At 40.5% G+C, this 21,004-nt stretch overlaps 1 protein-coding gene across 3 annotated transcripts in view; it reads right to left on the bottom strand.

Annotated features, from left to right (window-relative positions):
- Positions 1–21,004, bottom strand: part of ttc28 (tetratricopeptide repeat domain 28) — a 147,228-nt gene that overhangs the window by 98,994 nt on the left and 27,230 nt on the right. The window contains exon 1 of one of the 3 annotated variants that reach the window (XM_041969194.1): positions 9,244–9,503. The exons of the other annotated variants lie outside the window; for them this stretch is intronic. Coding sequence (XP_041825128.1) covers positions 9,244–9,270 — 27 coding nt within the window. The 5' untranslated portion in view covers positions 9,271–9,503. Of the gene's footprint in view, positions 1–9,243; positions 9,504–21,004 lie in introns of those variants that run through there. 3 annotated transcript variants of the gene reach the window in all.

Below are 21,004 nucleotides of genomic sequence, written 5' to 3'. Positions count from 1 at the left end.
AAAATTAGCATAATTTGCGATAATCTGGGATGTTTACATCATGCAGTTTTGTACTTATGTTCATTAACCTGCACTGCACAAATTAAACAACATGTTAAATGCTATAACATATTATGCCTATACTCAAAATACTGTATGATCAAGAAAAAAAAAAATTTATTGTCTTGGTCATGTTTTCAAAATAAAAAACCCAATGTGGTCTAATGTCTGTATACTCCTCCATCCACCCTGAACGCCTCTCTACATGGACTTTATGACTTGCTATCATAATTTTAATGGCCACTAAAGACACCCGTCACTAAAATTGAAGCTACAGGTTATGATAAGCTGCAGCCACAAACCATCTAAGAGGCTGTTTTCAAATGAAAGAAAACGTCACAAAAATCGCTTTTCCTGTAGATTATGGTGTGTTTCACAGACGATATAATGACCTTGGCTTCTCTTTCATTCATGTGCCACAGAGCTCATTTACATAAATAAACCATTTGAAGAGGATATATTTCCCTCCAAGCTCACTCCAACTGGCTAAATCCCATTTGTTTGCTATAACGCACAGGAGCAGAAACAAAGCTAAGCACACATACGCATGCATATGGAAGCATATGTGATTTAGGGACACACAGCACAAGACTCGCATTTCCTTGCTGTGGAGCGTTCACCGAGGATGCAGCTGAGAGGAAAAAAGATCACAAAAAAGCTACATCACTTTCTGACTACATTAAATACTCTGCATCGAGGCAGCAAGTGAGAAAGTATTTCACAGCCAGTGAAAAGAGCCACTTTAAGAGGGCGTAGGAATAAAAACACTCCCTTGACTGAATAAAAAACCCAGTGTACACACATTTTAAGCACATTCACAGATGAAAAAATAGTCATTACAGACAGATGAAGTGAAGCTGTGCTGATGTTTCTGCACATCTGTTCTGGCTCAGCAGCTGTGAAGTATAGTAGAAGAGCTACAGAGAGGTTGTGTGATGATGTGTGATGGCAGTGTCGCTTTCAAACCAGGTTAAAGACTAACGTAAAGCAAGATAAACACAAGAGTGGGGGCTGTGGGTGAAGTGACGGCACACATGGGCCTTCTGTTGTCTATTTTCTGCTTCTATGAGAGGAAAACTGTTTTATTCTCAGTCCGCCTCCCCAGGGAGCAGTAAAAGGAAGAAATGGAGGGGCAGCTAAAACAAGAGGAGAAAGTATAGGAATAACATCATCCCTAGAACAGATTAGAGCTCAGTAAGAGACAGTATCTCTCCAAGCGGACACTGTGACAGGCGTGAAATAAACCGAGAGGTATATTGGGAGGACAGAAACAGGGAAAACATGTCCTGAGGATATTGGAGTCGTGCAGCTCTATCAACATGACAAGCTCCTGGCGGAGTGCTGTCCTCTCAGCTTGGAGATGCACAGCATCTCTGACGGAGGCAGAGAGGGAAAGTCTGGCTTTGGTCAGCACTCAGGGAATTCCTTTATGCATAAACATTTTCAGTTTCTAGAATTCAAAGAGGAAAAAGAAGCATCAGAAGACACTTTAAATGCACTTCTCATCATGGCTAAGCCCAGACTCCCATCACACCTCCTCTCCTCTCCCTTTACTCTCCATATATGAATACATTATTTGTGTTTCTTCTTGTCTCTTCCCTGACGTGTCCCTGACCTGCAGGTTTTCCAGGCAATTTGTTTGACTGTCATGAAAACCATCCGTGGATCAGAAACGTCTTCTTGGCTTTATTCCAGCCATAGAGGAGCATTATTTTTCTTCTTTTCACACACACATAGAACTTTCTGCTCACTGGTTGATCTTTGGCTGCTCCTGATTGGACGTTACCGTCAATCTAAGCTCTCTGATTGGTGGAAAGTCTGACAGGAAGTGGCTTCATCATCATGTCCATCATCATGATAGTCATCTTTTTATGATGAAATGTGATAAATAATGGTGTTATCATGGATCATTGTGGATTTACCACATAGAGTCTCTGAATAAAACTACATTTAGTGGCTGGATTGTAAACCTCCTGGATGGGACATAAATGCCTGAAAACTTCTGTAGTCACTAATAAACTAATGATGATATAAGCGGTGGTGTTTTAAGGGGTAAATAGAACTCAACCTGAACTGAAAAGTGAAAACCAACAGAGTTTGCAGATCCGTATGCTGACATTTGACTTTTTTAATCAAAGTGAATCAGTCAGATTAAACAGGATCATGTTCCTGTTTTTAAAATGTCTGTCTGCTACACGAAGGAAGAAACTACAGGAGTCACAAAGCATTTATGTTTGTTAGGAGGGTTTCCTTCCTTTAGGTTTTCATCATTAGACGCTGCACAACAGTTTCAGCCTGCAGAGCATCTTTGCTCTGGATTAGAAAGGAATGTGGTGATTATTTGGTGGGCACATTTTAACAATATGTGAGTGAAGCCTTGCACTAAGAGTGTTTTTAGATGGTGGGTTAAGTCTTAAATCGGAAGCAGGAGTGCAGCTTTAAGCAGCTTAGTTGCATTGTAAGTAAACATATAACAGCCAGTGTGCTGCCATGAAATGTTACGATCAGGTAAACAACAACACTCCAGAGGCAGAGGAAGAACTGGAAGCTTCTCATTTATAAACTAAAATATAACAGATAAAGTCAACCTACGGTCAAGCTTCAAACTCCTGGGTGTCGGCCAATAATTCTTTTATGCAAGTTTTATTTAATACAGCTCAGGATCAAAGTTCCACATCACACATTATAAAAGTGGGATTTCATTTCAGTGACGGAGGCTTAAATCTCCAAAATCCTTCTTACCCTGAAGTCTGCTAGAAATTACATTACTCTTCATTTGTTTTCACCAAATACGAAATCTACCTGCTGCTAACACAACATACACAGGTATAGATCAGGATAAATTCATGCAAACTTACACCAAAGTTGTATAAATTCTAAATATTAAGACGTATTTGCATGAGTCTTAGAACATGAATATTTAGCTGCTTGGCACAGACGCAGCAATAATTCAACCCAGTCTCACAGACGTTTGTGAAACTGTAAAGAGGCAGTATCTATTCATCCTCGTCCTGGGACGCGAGTGTGTCTCTACATGAGGACATGTGAAACTGTCCCTGAAGGAGTGATTACTGGTTGGAAAGGCAAACAAAAGAAAGCCTCTGCTCTGATTGGTCAGCTCTAATGTAGCCTGAACAAACACCGCCCATTATTCTGCAACAGTTCTGCTGAAATCTGATAAATGCATTTCATTGGAGGGAAAATGCATTTGTGCTTAAAGAGGCAGGATGAGCCACTTTTCCTGTTGTTGAGTCAAATATTAATGTGCAGGGGATTAATGGTGCAAGAATCTTGAATCTTGAAAGCTTGAATCTTTAAACTTGATCCTGTTTTAACAGTCTTTCCCCATGATGGAACTTTAGTTCTTGCATTTTATCTATTTTATTGTAGCATTTTCTTTCTGTTTTTATTTAATTCATTTTATTTCTGTAGTTTATTTTTTACACACTTGTATTGCTTTGTGCACCCTGCTGTAATGTTTTATGTAAAGCACTTGGAATTGTCTTGTACATGAAATTTGCTATACAGATAACTTTGCCTTGCCTTTATTTACCATTTATTACCGTGTGATTTCTCAAAATTATTGTAGTGCATTACTGTATTATTATTGTATCCACCAGGCGGCAGAAGACAAATATCAGACTGAACACAGAGTTTTGAACAAAGTTTTTACCATAAGGTGATGCAAAAGGTCTCAGAAACAAAAGGCATTACAGTGTTAAGAAGAATCGGCTTTTCTCTCAAAGTGAGAAAGAAACTACACTGAAAATAAGAATTAACAGGCTAGTTGTGTTTTTTCACTTAATAGGGGATTTGAAATGAATGTTTTACAACTTGTTTTAAGATGTTTCTCACTTCTCTAAAGTCAAGGTATATTTTCTTTTTTCAGGAAAACTTCCAAAGTGTAATTATTTTACTGCATGGACAGATTATTTGTCTTGACTATAGTCTGAAGTGTTTTTACTCATGTTAAGCTTATTTTCCTGTGAAGGTGGAACAAACTCCAAATAAGAACTGATGTGAAACTAGAGCAGGAGGTAAACCTAACACAACACATAAGAGGAAAGCTCCAAAAATCCATTTCAGCAAATACAAATGATAATTCAGTTTACTAACATTATAAGGCAAATTAATTTTAAACACCCTAAAATAAAACTATATGGGTCAAGGAGGGAAAAATATCCATAAATCAGACACAAATGAGGACAAACATGAAGATTCTGTACACACCTGAATATATCAAATACTACCAAAGCCATTGTCTATCTTTAATCGCTATTTCTGCTTGTTCCTCCTCCATTTCTCCTCTTCTACATGAATCCGACTGACACAGATCTGTCCCCTTTCATTTCCACGTTCATCACTTTCATTTGTCTTTCAACCTCCACCTTCACTCCTTATTTTCCCTCCATACATTTCATTCATTCATTAGATAAGATGACCCAGAAGCCTTAGAAGGCATCTGCAGGTGTGTGTGCTTCATGTGAACGTCTGTGTGTTTGCAGGCAAACATCAGCTCTAATTTGTGATACAAGGTGCTGAGCAAAAAGAGAACATTGATTTTATGGCATCATACAATTTGACTGAAATGAATACAGCGTGCCTGGTTCCACAGCGACCTCCTCCCTCTGTCTTCACCGAGAATTCAGAAACATCCAAACAGCTTTTATCCTCATAACTATGGTTATTTAAATGTTTTTAATCACAAACAACAAATCTAAAGCCGTGGTCTGCTGAGTCTGTTTCTGGGGCCTTCGTCACCCCGCGTGGATCTCCAGGCATGAAAACCAGAGTGAGATGTCAGGCCCACATGGAGTCTTCACAGGGAAAACCAGGCAGCGCTTCTTCAAAATCAGCTCAGGCTTAAAGCACATCTCTCAGCTCAGTCACAGCACCGAGTCCACGGAGACTCAGACCACATTCCACATCCATCATATGAAAGCCCGAGTCTTTTATCCAGACCTAAATTATCTTCAAAACCTTCATGACCAGCTTTGAAATTATATTTTAACTGCCTCTGATATCTTACTGTGAGAGATAATGTGGAGTCTGGCTCAGCTACTTGAAGCATCAAGTTAAATTTATCTGATAACGGAGAAAATCCTGATGATTTGAGCTTTGTGACATGGTGCATTATCCTGCTGGAAGTAGCATCAGAAGATGCTCCACTGTGGTCATAAAGGGATGGACATGGTCAGCAACAATACTCAGGTAGGCTGTGCTGGTTAAACCAGGCCACGTTGGTACTAAGGGGTCCAAAGTGGGCCAAGAAAATCTCCCCCCACCATTACACCAGCAGCAGCCTGAAGCGTTGATCCAGAGCAGGATGGATCCATGTTTTCATGATGTTTCCAGCAGATTCTGAGCCGAGCATCTGAATGTGGAGCTGAAATGGAGACTCATCAGACCAGCAACGTTTCTCCATCTTCTATTGTCCAGTGTTGGTGAGTGTGTGTGAATTGTAGCCTCAGTTTCCTGTTCTTAGCTGGCAGGAGGCACCTGGTGTGTCTTCTGCTGCATTCTGGTCCAGACAACTGCTGCTCGCTCTTCTTCAGACCATTTTCTGTAAACCCTAGAGATGGTTGGGTGTGTAAACATCCCAGTAAATACTCAGACCAACAACCAGGCCATGTTTTAAATAACTAAAATCCTCTTTCTTCCTCATTCTGAGGCTCAGTTTGAACTTCAGCAAGTCGTCTTCACCACATGACTGGATGTGTTGACACTTTCAATAAAATAATTAACTTTTGATAAGTACACAGGAGAAAGTCATGAAACATTATCTTTTGAATCATTCTTCAATGTGACATGTACAGAAACACAAAAAAGTCACATAAAAGAGTGTCTCCAGTGTTAAAGAAGCACTATGAAACATTGGCAGATTTTCTCAGCAAGTGCCCCCCCCCCCCAATCGATGGCTGATCCAGGATCCATCCTGTATCCTGCCTGTACTGTCACATCTCTGCAGCCAGTAAAGTCAGTCTGATGATGACTATTGTCTCATCTCTTGCTCTGTCCCTGTCCTCTCTTCCTCTGACGTCTTCTGGTGTTTCTTTGCTGAATCAGCCACGGTGCGCATTCAAAACGGCCAGTGTGTTTATATCTGCTTGCTAGCGTGTGACGTGGTGCGTAAAGCAGAACTCAGCTGTAACATCAAGAGCCGTCCTGGAAGGAAAAGTTGTATGATGGGGTGTTTCAGCCTCGAAGCGCTGCTATGCAGCGACAGCTCCAGAAATCTACAAAATACATGTCGCTGTGCCATCAAACGAGTCTGGAACACATTTTTATGTTTCTTTTCTTCTACAGCTTTCCCTTCACTCGCCGTTTGGTTCGGCTAGCTTTTGGACTCAAAATTCACTTAGTTAAGGTTAGGAATCATCATGGCTCGTCTCATGTGGACATTTTGCATATATTAGGAGTCACAGCTTTGTCTAGTTCACAGACAAAATGTTTCCAGATAAGAATTTTACTGTTTTATCTTCATAAACTTATAACTGAGGAAGGTATCTATTCAACATTTTACTTTTTAGTTACACCTGTTAACCAGTTAATCTTGTTAACAGGACCCTGGAGGGAGCGGGGCGCCAACAAAATGGGTTGGAAATACAAGATTTGTGGCCCAAATGCATTCAATCTACAGGATTATACAGGCCAAATCAGCAGTTCCTTGCCTCCCCTCGTCAATACCATTAGAGCGCTAACAGCTGATGGTTTGGCCTCATCTGTTAACACCCCACACTGGAGGAGAGGGGAACTTCTCCCCACTGGGAGCTCTTCAGTCTTTAAATCTGGATTAACCACTTCAAGATCAGGGCTCACACTCTTTCCAGAGAATCTGCAGCTGCCTGTGATCTTTGAGCCAGAAACAAATTTACCCTCGTTGGTTCATGCTACCCACTCTGCAGACGGAGGAGGTTTTAAAATATCTCAACCGTCTTCACAAACAGATTTTCCTGCATGATGATGGGGGCTGCTTTTACACTGAAAGCCCTTCTCGTGGAAAAGGCGCCTAAAGACAAGATGCATTTAGCAACTGATTTGCTTTGAGCTGCAGTAAACGATAACCTGCAGCTAATTCAGTGCTTAGACACAGATGCATTTCTGTCCTCATAACATTAATTCAGACAGCTACAGTTTGTGTATAATCCTGTTGTTTATACATTTATGAACACATGCGTGCAGCACTGTGAAGCTTTTACTGAAAGACAACTTATTAAAACAATTTTATTTAAAATAAAAAACCCAATTCTGAGTAAATACTTCTAGCATCAGAGACTTTCCTAACCTGTCAGACCAGTTTAAATTCAGTCTAAATGGTGACGGCATTGTGGCAAGAATTCACAAACAAAGAGCAGCTTTATACAAATTATATTTGGGCTGATTTGTTTTTATTTGAGGAGGGATTGAGATGTTTCAGGGACTGTTTCTGGTTCACAAACATTTAGAGTAAAAGGCCCCTTATTTGTTTAATTAAGAAATCCAAACTGGAAGAGACACAAACAAACATGTAGATGCAGTTTCTGAGTCACGTTGTGCATTAAGCAGATGCTTTGCATTAGTTCGTTTACCATTAGTGGTCCTTCTGCATCTCTGTATGTAAGATGATGGAGACAAAAGATGCTGAAAAAACATGAGCACATGTACCACCACCCTATCTGGGCTGTTTTCCCCCAGAAGTGTGTTTAGCCTCAGGTTAGTGTGGTGGAAATGGAGGAATTTGAGATGAGGACTCACTCCTGGAAATGTTTTAGCTGAAAATCAGCTTATTTTAAGGTTTTGTAACCCAGTTTTTTCTTGTTTGCATCATATTCTTTTGGATGTGAGATTTCTCTCCTTACTCCTGATGGTTTTTATTCTTATCCAAGGTAATGCAAGTTTATTTGTAGCACAATTCAATGACACTTGATTAAAAGTGCTTTACAAAATACAAGAAAAAAAGGGAAAGGAAAGAACATTGGTTAAAAAAACAGGATTAAAACATGATCAAGTTAAAAATTTCAAGCTTAAAAATGTGACTGACTGGTCAGTTTACATCTCTTTTGCATCTCCTTATTAATGTTTTATGTCACATTTTGGTTGTTATCTAACTCTTTGCAGCTATTATTTGTCTCTTTGTATTAAGTTTGTATTATATTATAGATATTTTATGGTTCATATTCTTTATTTTGCATTGTGTTTTATGTCTCTGGAAGTCATTTTGACTGTTTTGTGTCGTTTTTCTGCCAAATATACAATACTAGTCAAATGTCTGGAAGCACACAGGCATCTTATTCAGAGTTAATAAGTAGGTGTGTCCAATCCTTTGACTTATAATAATTCTGGGACAAAACTGGGGAAACCCTGACTTTTTGGACTAGTAGGAGCCTGATAAATTATCTGTCTGTCCAAAATACAGCTTATACAAACATCATTAGACAAAAAAAAAACTAAAATGTTTGCATAAATGTACATAATTTGTCAAGATGTGTAAACTACAGAGTCAAAACATTTAGGATGCGGTTGGGTTGCAGGAAAAACCGAGTAACTGAAGTTAAACTGTGGATTTATCTACTGCGAGTATGAATATCCACAGAAACCTGAAAACGTGCAACTCTGTCCTGTCTGTGGGGCAGATTTTAGAGCAGCGGATCACGCAGCAGCTGCATTTGTCCAAAAGAAGTGAAATGAAAAGATGAGAAAACGATGAAGCTTTAACCCAAATCCACATTCACACAAGAGCAGCAGCAGTCTGGTGTAAACAGGTAACTGATAATCAGAATTACTCAGTTTGGCTCAGACCCTCTTCTGAATGAATCACACGTTCATGCACGATTTGCATGTAGATATGACTGATTATTCTACACTGTATTTCAGGAATGATGAACTGCACTAACAGTTTCCCTGCTCTGCAGCTCTGCAGCTCTGCAGCTCTGACTCTGACCTTTATTTCATGTCCAACAGCCACTTCCAGTGTTTCTCTGATGGTGAATGAGCTTAGGGGAACTTCATGCAGTTCAATGGAATTTTTCAACTTCTATATAATCCTCTAATAATCCTATACAGTCATGCTGCAGCAGTGTCTCTAAAATGGATGCTATTAGCGGATTATCCTTCATAAAGTGTCCGTGCCTGCGCTTTCTTTGTGCGTGTTTAAGCCCAGACGCGTCAGTAACGTTCTGCTAAAACTCTGGAGCACATCCCACCCAAAATACACACTTTACTCACCTTTTTCCGTGGCTGCCATTTCATCATATTTGTAAACCAGGTGTGAGCAACATCAAGGTGTCACGGCAGCCGGTGTGGAGAGACGTGGGCGCGTGGCAGAGGCATGTCAGAACTCACGTCAAAACGCCGCCTCCGCCGGCTTGCAACCAGCCCACAGAAGAGGGGAGAAGCGCGGAGACGGAAGTTATAATCCCGTTATAATGAAGATGGGAAGCCCCGGGAGACACCGAGCAGCGCGCGTCGTCCTGTTCTCCACACCATCATCCGTGCGCTCCGGCAGCGCAACTGAGGCGCGAGCCGAAGGAGAGGAGAGGGAAACCCAACACCAACCCCAACACACATACTCTCCCTCTCTCTCTCTCTCTCTCTCTCTCTCTCACACACACACACACACACATTTGGATTTCCAGTTTTATAAGGACCCTCAGTGACATAACGCATTCCCTTGTCCAGACACTGCAGGATCCTTCTGTCTTTAAATGACGCAAAAAATGTCCCCACGTCCATAAATATGAACAATCACAGCACAAAAATAGAAAGACACTTTTTCCCTCTGTCCCCATCACTTAGCCCACATGTAACCTAGTTTAGGGCAACATATCTGAGAGAAAACAGGCTGCTGTAATGAGAAGCAGGGCCGCTGCTAGACGTTTGGGTGCCCTCTACCCTGCTCTGTGGTGGCCCCCAAACTTACACTCTCTCAGCCAAAGATTTCAATATTTGCCAGCAGTTGTTATTATTTACAAAGGAAATTCTCACTATTAATCATGAAGTGTTGGTTTAATTTACCCTCTCAAATCATAACAGATTAAATTTTTTTTAAAAGGGTCCACTTCCAAAAAACTGCTATCCAACCTTACACATTATTTTTTCTAGATTTTTTTGGAATTAATTTCTTGAAACACTTAATTTATGCTCAAAACTACCAAACATTCAAACGATTTTAATGTTTTTAACCATTTAAATTACAGTTTAGTTACTTAATGTTGTGTTTTTATGGATAAAGACATCCTTTACTTTTACTGGACCCTTGTTGATACAACAGGAGCGTTTTTGTTGCAGCATCAGTTACTGGAGTACAGTATGGCTTCAAAAACGAATAGCATTTGCAACTGGTCTAAAATATGTGTTTACTGAATCTCCAGCCTGGAATGGTATACATCATCCACATTTCAAGAATCTTAGCTTTCCAATAGTGTATAATGTGTACGTATTTGTAAGGGAGATTGAGTAAAATACATATTTATGTACCAATGGGTTAATCTAAGCTATCACATAATATACAATTGTATTCTGTGATGTTAGTGTTTCATTTTCAAGTTAAATTCAACTAAATCTGAAGCCACGAGTTCAGAGATTGTCTCTCAACATGCATACTTTCTTCAGATGACTTCACATACCACTATGAGGAACATTATCTTTTCTTCCACAAGTAGAACAGCTTTTTATTTAAGAATATTGTAAAGATCTGGAATATTCTGTCCCAAAGTAACACTGAAAAACTTATCCATGCTTTCATCTCATCAAGGAATGATGGTTGCAATGCACTTTTATTTTGCTGCGCAAATTCTCACTTAAATGCCATTCATAGTTTAGCCCCATCTCATTGCATCCTACAACATCCCTGTTTCCACAGTGCCAGCGTCCTTGAGATTCTTTGAATTTCAAGTACTAGAACAGGGGGCAGAGCCCTTAGTTTTAAGGCACTGCAAAGGACTTTGGGTTGCTCTTGTGTGTTTGATAAAGTACTTTATAAATAAGACTGAAATGGGTTATTCTTGCACTATTTTGAGTATCTCACAGTGAGATGCACTGTGTGTGCTGCTGGGGAGCTGAGGTAACTGTCTACTATAGCTAAAAATAGCACAAGTAACCTCAAGAAACACCTGGAAATGGTGCACAGCAACATGAACATGTGGTCTGATTTCTCCAGATGACGTGAAGATGACCCAGGAGAAGGAGGCTGAGTAAGTTGTGGAGAACATGCAGTTGCGTCATCGGCATTTAAAAAGCTTGTCGGCAAAATTCTTGGTTTGAACAAGAAGTAAAAGAAAGTCCTTAATGATGCAGGAATATAGTATAAACAAATGTCCACAGATCAGACACTATGAGTGGTGTGAGGAGTAACAATGACTCACACAATTTTTTTAGATTGTTTGCAGATGGATTTTCATGGTTTTCATTGTCACATCATCTGAACACGTTTAAATAACACATCTTCTCGGTGTTTTGAGTCCATAAGTGGCTAAAGGGACTGGAGATGATAGAAAGGCAACAGGAAGTCCAACAAGCACTGGTTCCAACCAAGGTCAACAGACAACACGTCCAACCTTGAAGCAGATGAACTACAGCAGCAGAAGACACACCGGGTGTCTCCTGCCAGCTAAGAACAGGAAACTGAGGCTACAGTTCACACACACTCACCAACACTGGACAATAGAAGATGGAGAAACGTTGCTGGTCTGATGAGTCTCCATTTCAGCTCCACATTCAGATGCTTGGCTCAGAATCTGCTGGAAACATCATGAAAACATGGATCCATCCTGCCTTGGATCAACGCTTCAGGCTGCTGCTGGTGTAATGATGGGGGGAGATTTTCTTGGCCCACTTTGGGCCCCTTAGTACCAACGTGGCCTGGTTTAACCAGCACAGCCTACCTGAGTATTGTTGCTGACCATGTCCATCCCTTTATGACCACAGTGGAGCATCTTCTGATGCTACTTCCAGCAGGATAATGCACCATGTCACAAAACAATATGCAGCAAAACCTCTGAGAAATGTTTCCAACCTCTTGAATCTATGCAAGCAAGAATTAAGGCAGAGCTGAATGAAAAAGGGGGGTGCTAAAGACTTGTGGTTGTACAGTGTTGCAGTAGTAACAGCAGCTGTATTTAGCTGTAAAAACCGCAGGTGTGTTTTTTCAAAAGTTAATTTCTTTAAACAGACATGATGTTTTCGGCGTTCTGCAGCAGCCAGTTCGTCTTTGATGTTCATATTAACACAGCAGGAGTCTTTGCTCTCCCTCCAGGCTTTCACCTCACAAACACAACCCAACTCTTACCACGAGTGATTTTATAGCACCAATATTAAGTATTGGTTCACTCTTTCACACATTTACATGCAAACTTTTTATGCTGCTTTGTGTATTATTATACGAGTGTGTTTCAGCTGCGTGTTTGCATGCACATGATTGTTGAACATCCGGCAGGCTTTGTGTAATAGATACTGTCAGCCTGTTTTTCTCTACCAGTCATCTTCCTGTGTGCACGGAGCCGAGTATAATGAAATAAAATATTGTTTCCAGGCCCTCTTCTCATCCAGTTTCAAATCTCTTTCATGCACCCACACACATTATGATGCAGATACCTGTCACACCTTGTATCAGTCACCAGATCTCACTGCAACACTCTCAGCTTCCGTCATAGAAAATAATGGGACACATGTTACCTGCAGTTCTGTTGTATGAATGGGATCTGATGCTTGTAAGGTTTTCCTCTGGAGCTGTGCTGAATAGTCAGTGTTCACATGACATGACCTTTAATGTGTCTTCTTGTAGAAAGACATATGAAATTATGACAACAGGAGAGATGCAAAATCATCCTAAACATGACTAAATGAGCTGAAGCGATGACCAGGCTGAGGTAACAGCAGACGCTCAACTGGTTGCAGGATGTTTAGATGAATATTCTGCATCTCTCTGTTTGTGGCTCCAAATGAAAAATGAATATTTGTTTAAGTTGCAGCTGTTTAATAAAACAGAGCAAACATCATGTCAGTTCTGTAAAATATTTTAATTTGCCAGAAGCAAGAGCTTTGTATTTTTATCTTGTAAGGATTTTACTTGTTTCCTGAACGCATCTCACTTACTTACGTTTTTGTTTTCCACAAAAATCTGCCAACATTCAAACCCAGCTGAGGTTTTTCCAGTTTCTTATCCATTTAAGTCTGACTGAACAAAAAACAATGTACTCAAAGATTTATCGACATTTCTTAACAAATTATCACTTAAGTTAAATTTGAAGTTCAAAGTAACAAAAACTTTATGACAGTTTTCCAGTTTTTACCCAATTAAATCTTTTAACTTTTTACTTTAAGGAGCTTCATTGTGACACTTTTTCTTCTTCACGTTTCCAACTGAAGCTTTTTGATTCACATCTGAAGTATTTCATGGAAATAATTGTGTTTAATTTGCATCATTGTTTTCCTTCCTTGCACCGTTAAGATGCAGAGCTGTGAATAAGTCTTGTATGAATCGGAGTCTGTTCTCCATCCGAGCTTTAACCTGTCTGATCCTCACGCTGTAGCTGGTTTGCAAGGCTGACATCATCGCTGCCGTGTGGTTTCATCACAGTCTTGAGAAAAACCTGTCAGACTGATGATCCTAATAACCCACTTTGATGCAGCACATCTCCTAGCTGCAGGTCTCCTCACGTCTTCACTCCGTTTAAACTTCTTTCATTCACCTGACGGCGAGCGTTGTTGTACTAAGCTGACATAAGAAGTCGCAGAGAGGCGTGGGCAGGTTAGGAGGAGGTGCAGCTTGTCATCTTTTACCTTCTTCCTGCTGTCGTTCACCAGTTACACCTGCATTACATCACTGCTGCCTTGACTCGATCTTCTGGGCCTTTCTGTGTAATCAAACTGGAAAAGAAACTCAATTAAATTTAACCCCACATCAACATGAGGAAGTGCCACTCCATCTGTGATGGTCGGGGTATAAAAGCAAAAAGAGTTTAAGTATGAGGAATGAAGACATGTGTAAAGCATGTTTCACTAAAGGTTCATAAACCATAGAAAACATGCTGCATCTGCAGGAACACCTTACGTTTTTCTCTGCACCCGCCAGGCCTCCTGCATCCTTCTGCAGTGGTTAAACAGCAGCTAACTTCAAACCTGGAACCTTCATCATTTTTCTACCAATCTATCAGTTTGATCAAACTCCGTAAAAGATAATCTGATGCAGGCAGCTGGGAATCAGGACATCACAGCAGCTCCTCTTTGTCTCTCATCTTTCATGCTTTTTATGGTCAAACTTGCTTGTTTTATTTGTTTTGTTTTAAGCTGCATCGCTTCTGGTTCTGCTGGTGAGAAGATTTGTTCTTTTTTTGCAAGTTATCACAGCAACACCCCTGCAGTACGCAGAGATGGCTGGGGGTGTGATAAAAGATAAACCAGACAACAAAGAGTTTTTCAAAAGAAGAGATAAAAGTGACTCACTCATTGACTTGGATGGCGCGAGAATTCTGGACAATGGATGTAATAAAGGAACTCAGGCTTTCCACCAGCTTTGGGGGAACAGGAATACATCAGATCGTGGCTGCTGACTCAGGAAACTCTGCTGTTTTACTGCCGTTAGACTTGCAGACTTTCATAAAGTGGATCAAAACATTCTGTTGTCAAGACTTGAACCCTCGGGTCCAGATCAAAGGTTTGGCTTATACTCGACTGAGAGGAGATTTTGTTTAATCTAGTTCCCTTCTCACTTGTTGAGTACCCCAAGGCCATTTTAACAAAATGCTTTTTACATTTTATATGTGTATGTGTTATATTCCTTTTCATCATTTTGTGGTTGACATCCAGGTCCATTTATGTTCTTTAACACTGATAATCCGCTGCAATGAATTCTCAATCATCTAAATGACCTTAACACCTGGTTCCAGTTGCTCAGGTCAGCTTTGTCGAGCTTAAAGTGAAGCCTCGCTGGCTCCCAGTCCGTTTCTGGATTGATTTTAAAGATGCTGTAAAGGACCTTTACATTTTTACCTGGACTGGATCTATCTTTTTTTAACAGATCGTAACATCCACGTCTCTGTTACAGCGCTGTGATCAACCAGTCAGTTTGTCTTAGATGTTCCAAGATCCAGTTTAAAACACAGAGGGATCCAGTTTATCCAGTTGCTGCTCCAAATCCATGGGACTGTTTACGTTTCCATAACACACCATTTAAACTGCAGATATATGCAAACTATTGTTTAATCTCAGCTCTTCTCCTTGGTTTGAGGGCTGGAGCTAGAGAGAGGGCCAAGGTGACTACCTCAGAAATCTGATCGGACACCCCAGGTGCCACCTCAGGTAATTGACAGATCGCTATAGGACATGCATTGAACACCGGTATCACTACACCAGTTTTGAGTCAATTTTAGTTTCCTAATTATTCATTCTTTAAAAATATTGATGTCTGGCTGGGATTTTGTACAACTAATATTATGTGAGGCTATTAACCTGATGTTGTTAATGACGCTAAAAATAAACTATAAAGATGCTGAAAGAGAACCTCAGTGTCCATGTTACTTAGCAGTTTCATTTAAACAGCAGGCTAGCAAGGCTGCTAGGTGGTTTTAAAGTAGCTACAGCATGAAAATGTGGAGAAACATATCCTGGAATCAGTCTGATTTAATAGAGGAAAGAAAAGTAAAGAGGAAGGACACAGATCAGGAGACAGACCCCAAACCCAGTATCAGCTGCCCCACACCTCCCAATGTGGAGCTAGCCACATCAGGATCCAGTCTACCACCCCCACCAGACAGCAGACCAGACCTGATCGCCCTACTACCACATCAGGATCCAGTCCTCTCAGCAAGTCCTGCTCTGCCCTAGGGTCTCCAGTGCATCCTGATCAGATGTTCGAACCACCTTAGCCTACTCCTTTTAATGTTCAATTTATTCTACTTTATTAATTCCAGCTGGGAAATTCTTTCTTTGTATTTAACCCATCCTCGTTGCTAGGAGCAGCAGGCTGCCAGGCTAGATTCCAGCACTCGGGGAGCAGTTGGGGATTAAGGGCCTTGCTCAGGGACCCACAGTGGTTTACCTTAGTTGCCAGACCAGGGACTTGAACCCAGGTTCTCCAGACCTAGTGTCAGCTGCCCACCTGATCTCTCTGGTTGAGCCTGGTCACCTTCCAAAGCTTTCAGCCGCTTTCATTCTCTCATTCTTTTAATCAGGGTTGGAACATAGATAGACCATCAAATCAAGGGCTTTGCTTTTTGACTTAGCTCTCCATCACACCCAACCAGTCATGAACAGGAACCCCAGATACTTAAACTCCTCCACCTGAAGCCAATTCCCAATCAGGAGGGAGCACTCCACCTGTTTCCAGCTGAGAACCCCGTTGTCTGAAATAAACGGGCAAATGAAACACTTAACCTCTCAAAACAGACACACTCCTCCCTCCGGCTGAGCCCTGAGATCCTTCTACGAACACCACAACCAGGACCTGTGGAAAAGTAGGAATGTGAATCTGATTCTTTCTCTCATCACCTTGAACTAAAATTTCTGCAGCACAGCCTGTTTTTTATTGTGTTGAAATAATGAATTAATCTGAGAAAACAGTTTCCTCTGGGGAATTATTAAAGTTTACAACCTATGCTTCATATAAGAGGACTCTCAATTCAACACGTGTGATCCATCCCTCCACAGCTGGGAGGAAAATAACACGCTACGTTCCTTTCACAGTGAGATGGTGAACAAGGGTGGAGGCTCACAGAGACACAGTCGGGGTTATGACTCAGCTAATGGCCATGTTATATCCTCACAATACCTAATTAGGCTTCAGTCATTTACTCCTGGACATTAAGTCATTCTTTAAATGGCCGACGGTCACGCACCAGCAGACACCTCGGATGGAGCGCATGTTTCTGTGATTGGGAATGCCGTTAGTGAGCTCCATCTGTCACTACGGTTTACCTTTGCTATCAGTCTGTGAACTTAATTTATGTTATTGATTCAAGGAGCAAATTACATTCTTGCATTTTGATCAATTTAGTGACTCTTCAGACCCCTTAAGTTACTAAATTAAAGAAAAAATAAGCATTTGGTAAACTTTCGAAAGAAGCTACTTTCTGGAAGAATCTCCAGATCTGACATTAAAGCAGACATCTGGCTGCAGATGTGAATGTGAGCAGATTTAAGGCCCATTTATACGATAAAGACAGATACAGAGCCGTCAGTCAGTCCTTCTTCTGTATCTATTGTGAGTGTAATTTGGTCTGTTTTCAGAGAGCTTATGGATGCATAACCTGATGCAACTAATGGAGCAGTACTACCGGAAACCAGGGGGGCAGTGTTGAACAGCAAAGCTGATGTGAGACCAGCGAAAAGAACACAAAAGAAGTTATGTAATGTATTTCATGGCTGCCTTTTTTATTATATCTCTTTCGGAAAATAAACTTTATCGTGATCACCTTTATTGTCACCATGTTTGTTATTGTCTGAAATGGAAATCACAACATGGAGGTGAACTCTGTACTGCCCTCTAGTGGATGTGTTACCATGACAACGTAAGGGAGACATGAGAGTATGGGGACACCGACATTAGTAATGGACGCACCTATTTATGGACGTAAAGGGAGCATTTGGACTTTTAAAGGTGTATTGACTCAGAATCTGTTGAAACTTTATGTTTGGGAACACTGATCAGGGTTAGGGTTATTGCTGGACACCCAACAACCTCCGCGTCCCCAAAGGAGTGCATCTCAAACAGAGGGATACACCAGCCTTTCAGAGGGGATCTTAAGGTATCAAATAAAAGAGATTATATGTGTTTTTATTGGGGTATTTGGTCTTTAATGTAAATGCTGTTCAATGTGAATATAGCAGAATTACTTTTTATGCTTGTGAAGAGATGGAAACCTCAGCTCCTGGTATATGATTACAGAAGCCTCTCCCAGCAGCACAGTGAACACCTCAACTCAGAAACTAACTGGAAAGCAGAACAAGGAGCCCAAGGCACTGATCTGACCTTCAAATTTCCCAGATACCCATCTGAGAGAAGCCTACTCCCAGTAGCCTGATGCCACCAACACCGCCAGAATATAATTATAAATGTGATAAATAAAAAATGTTTTGTCATGTAATCCTGCTTTTATCCTATTTGATGCAGCTGTTTTTAGTCTGTGCTTCACCACTCTGACACAGACACATTAATTTCAGTATACTGTGATAACTCAGCTCCATCCATCTATTTTCTTCTACTTATCTGAGGCTGGGCCATGGGGGTAACATGTTTACACGTCAGCTCCTCCTGGGGGATCCCAAGGTATTATAATCCCTCCAGTGGTTCCTGGGTTTGCCTGGGGTCTGCTCCCAGTAGGACATCTTTCAAGGGGAGGTGACCAGGAGGCCTCCTTTCTTCTCACTTCAGCTGCTTGTATCTACAATCTAATTTTTTTAGTTACTGCCCAAATCTCATGGCCATAGATGAGAGCTGTAAATCTTTACCTTTCAGTTCAGCTCGGCGAACCAGAGCAGCAACTGTTCTAATTCAGCTCCCATATATTAAAACTTACACCATCATGAATCAGAAAAGCCCTACAGAATAAATAAATCGTGTTACACATTGGTCACACTCTTGATTTCCCGTCTCTCTGCAGGCTGCAACTTCAGCCTTTACAGCCATCCTAGCAGGCTTGTAGATGTGAAGACCAACTCTTCTATTTTTGTTTATGCAGGATGGGGGATTATAAATGTTTTTCTGTGGGAGCCGGTGTCTCTGCCCTCTCAGCTTCCCTCATCTACAATAACATCATCCTGAGATCAGATTTCAAACAGCAGAGATGCAGAAAGAGGTTTCAGTTTCTATGTCTGCCTCCACTATTCTTCTTAGTAAAAAAGCCAAATGGTTTCAGTTCTGAGAGATGGCAAAGCTTTAAAACTGTTTCTTTAAAAGTGAATCTCCTGAAGATGGCGAAGCTTCGTAGCACACTGACGTGCATGGTTGAATATGTCTTAAAGTCCATCAGAGAAAAAACTAAGCTCAATCTCCAAACTGAGTCCTGAGACTAAACTAACCATCAGAAAACTCCTGAACTTTTACAGAATGTTGGATCTTTAATCCGTTAGAGATCCTCTGGTAATTTTGTGTCATTTAAATTTTTACTGTTTTGCCATTTCATCTGTGTTGTTGAAACATAGCTGAAATTTCCCCAAGAATAATCTTTTTAAGATCATTTTAGCACTTTAACGTCAGTTCCTAGAATTAGCCTGACATGGCTAAGGTACACAAAAACGTACACATAAGAACAAAAGAAAACACCCCATTAAAAACCACGGCAAATTACATTTTTTGATGCCTTTTTTTTTTATCAGAGTGTATAATAATAATAATAAGAATAATAGACTAGTTTAACTGTATTTATGGTAATTATTTTAGTTTTCTTCTTTTTACATAATAACAAACTACAAATAACGATTATTAGCCGATATGTTTATTTTAGGCTAATGTTTTATTAAAAGACAGACTGATTTAAAATAGTAAATATATGTTAAAATATAATATTTTCATAGCAGTTTGTAACAAGGTTACAATCTTTTGTCCTTAGAATCAAAATGTGAGTTTTTGAAGGATCTCTTCATTGTTTTGAAAGGCAGGTTACTAACACATTTCTGTTTCATTCACTGGCTTGTTTGGCCTTTAAAATGACGACATCTTAAAAAACGGCCCTCATGTTTGTTGACACTGTTAGACAGTAAAACACCAGATATTCAGCTTTACTCTCAAATGTGTATCACACAGCAGACATGAATGAGACTAAAACTATTTCTCTGGACCAATTAACCTTTAGAAAGGTCAGTGGAAAATGTTCGAAGTCGCATGCTTCTCTTAGTTGCTGTCATTTGTGTGATCACACTTTAATTAGCTGGTGTCTTTGTAGTCACAGGTGTCGTGATCTGAGCTGCCTCTGACTCTGTGAGTCACTAGTTTTACAATTCCTTCTGACATGACTTTAAAAAAGAGCACAAACGCTTCATGCTGCTCTCAGTGAGATGATGCAAAAACCCAACAGCTACATCTCAGACTGTCCAGGCCTCAGTTAGCATGTTAAATGTTAAAGTTCATGGCAATATGGTTTGTTTGGAAGAGTTTCAGGAGAAAGCTTCTTCTCTCTAAAAAGAACATGGAAGCACGGCTTAGGTTTTCAAAGCTGCATCTGAAAAAAACACAACTCTTCTGGAACAATGTTGTTTGGACAGACCAGACCAAGGTGGAGATGTCTGGAGAAAACTAAATACAGCATAACAGCACAAACACCTCATAGCAAGTATCAACACGGTGGTGGAGGGATGGTTGTTTGGACCTGGACACCATGAACACCTCTGGATACCAAAGTATTCTCGAGTCAGATGTGAGTCCATCTGTCTGACAGCTAAAGCTTGGAACAGGACAACGATCCCAAACACAGTCGCAGATCTACAACAGAATGGTTGGAAAATAAAAAATCCAGACCTCGGCCTGGTTAAAATGCTGTGATGGGACCTTCAGAGAGCTGCAGACATCGAATGAACTGAAGCAACGTTGGAAAGAGTCGTGGACCAAAGTTCCTCCACGACCATGAAAGTGATAACATCATCTAGAAAACCATAACTTCAACTTCAAGCTGCTGGATGATGGAGCTCTGGTTTAGTTTTGTTAAATACGTCAGGAGTTGTTGTTCATGCAAAGTCGTATTTTATTTGAAGACCTGGTCAGACCCAGATGACTTTTTTCTGTTTTATTGGGCTGTCTTTTTTTTATGTGACCCTAACTTCAGTCCAGACAACACATGTCTGAGATGCTTCTGACTGTGGAAAACTAACTACAGCCAATTCCAGAAAAAGAAAAACAGATTCTTATGGACAGCTTTATGGCATCATATGTTAAGTTGTGTTGTCTAAAATAAAAACAAATTCAGCTTGCAGACTGTCTGGAGGTGAGTCTAAAATGTATCAGAAAGATGGAAAAATGTCATGAAATCGTTTCTGTAGCGGCTGTGTTGTGGTGCAT

The sequence above is a fragment of the Melanotaenia boesemani genome, chromosome 19 (assembly GCF_017639745.1).
Source record: "Melanotaenia boesemani isolate fMelBoe1 chromosome 19, fMelBoe1.pri, whole genome shotgun sequence".
NCBI lineage: Eukaryota > Metazoa > Chordata > Actinopteri > Atheriniformes > Melanotaeniidae > Melanotaenia > Melanotaenia boesemani.
This window is presented reverse-complemented; position numbering and strand designations above follow the sequence as displayed.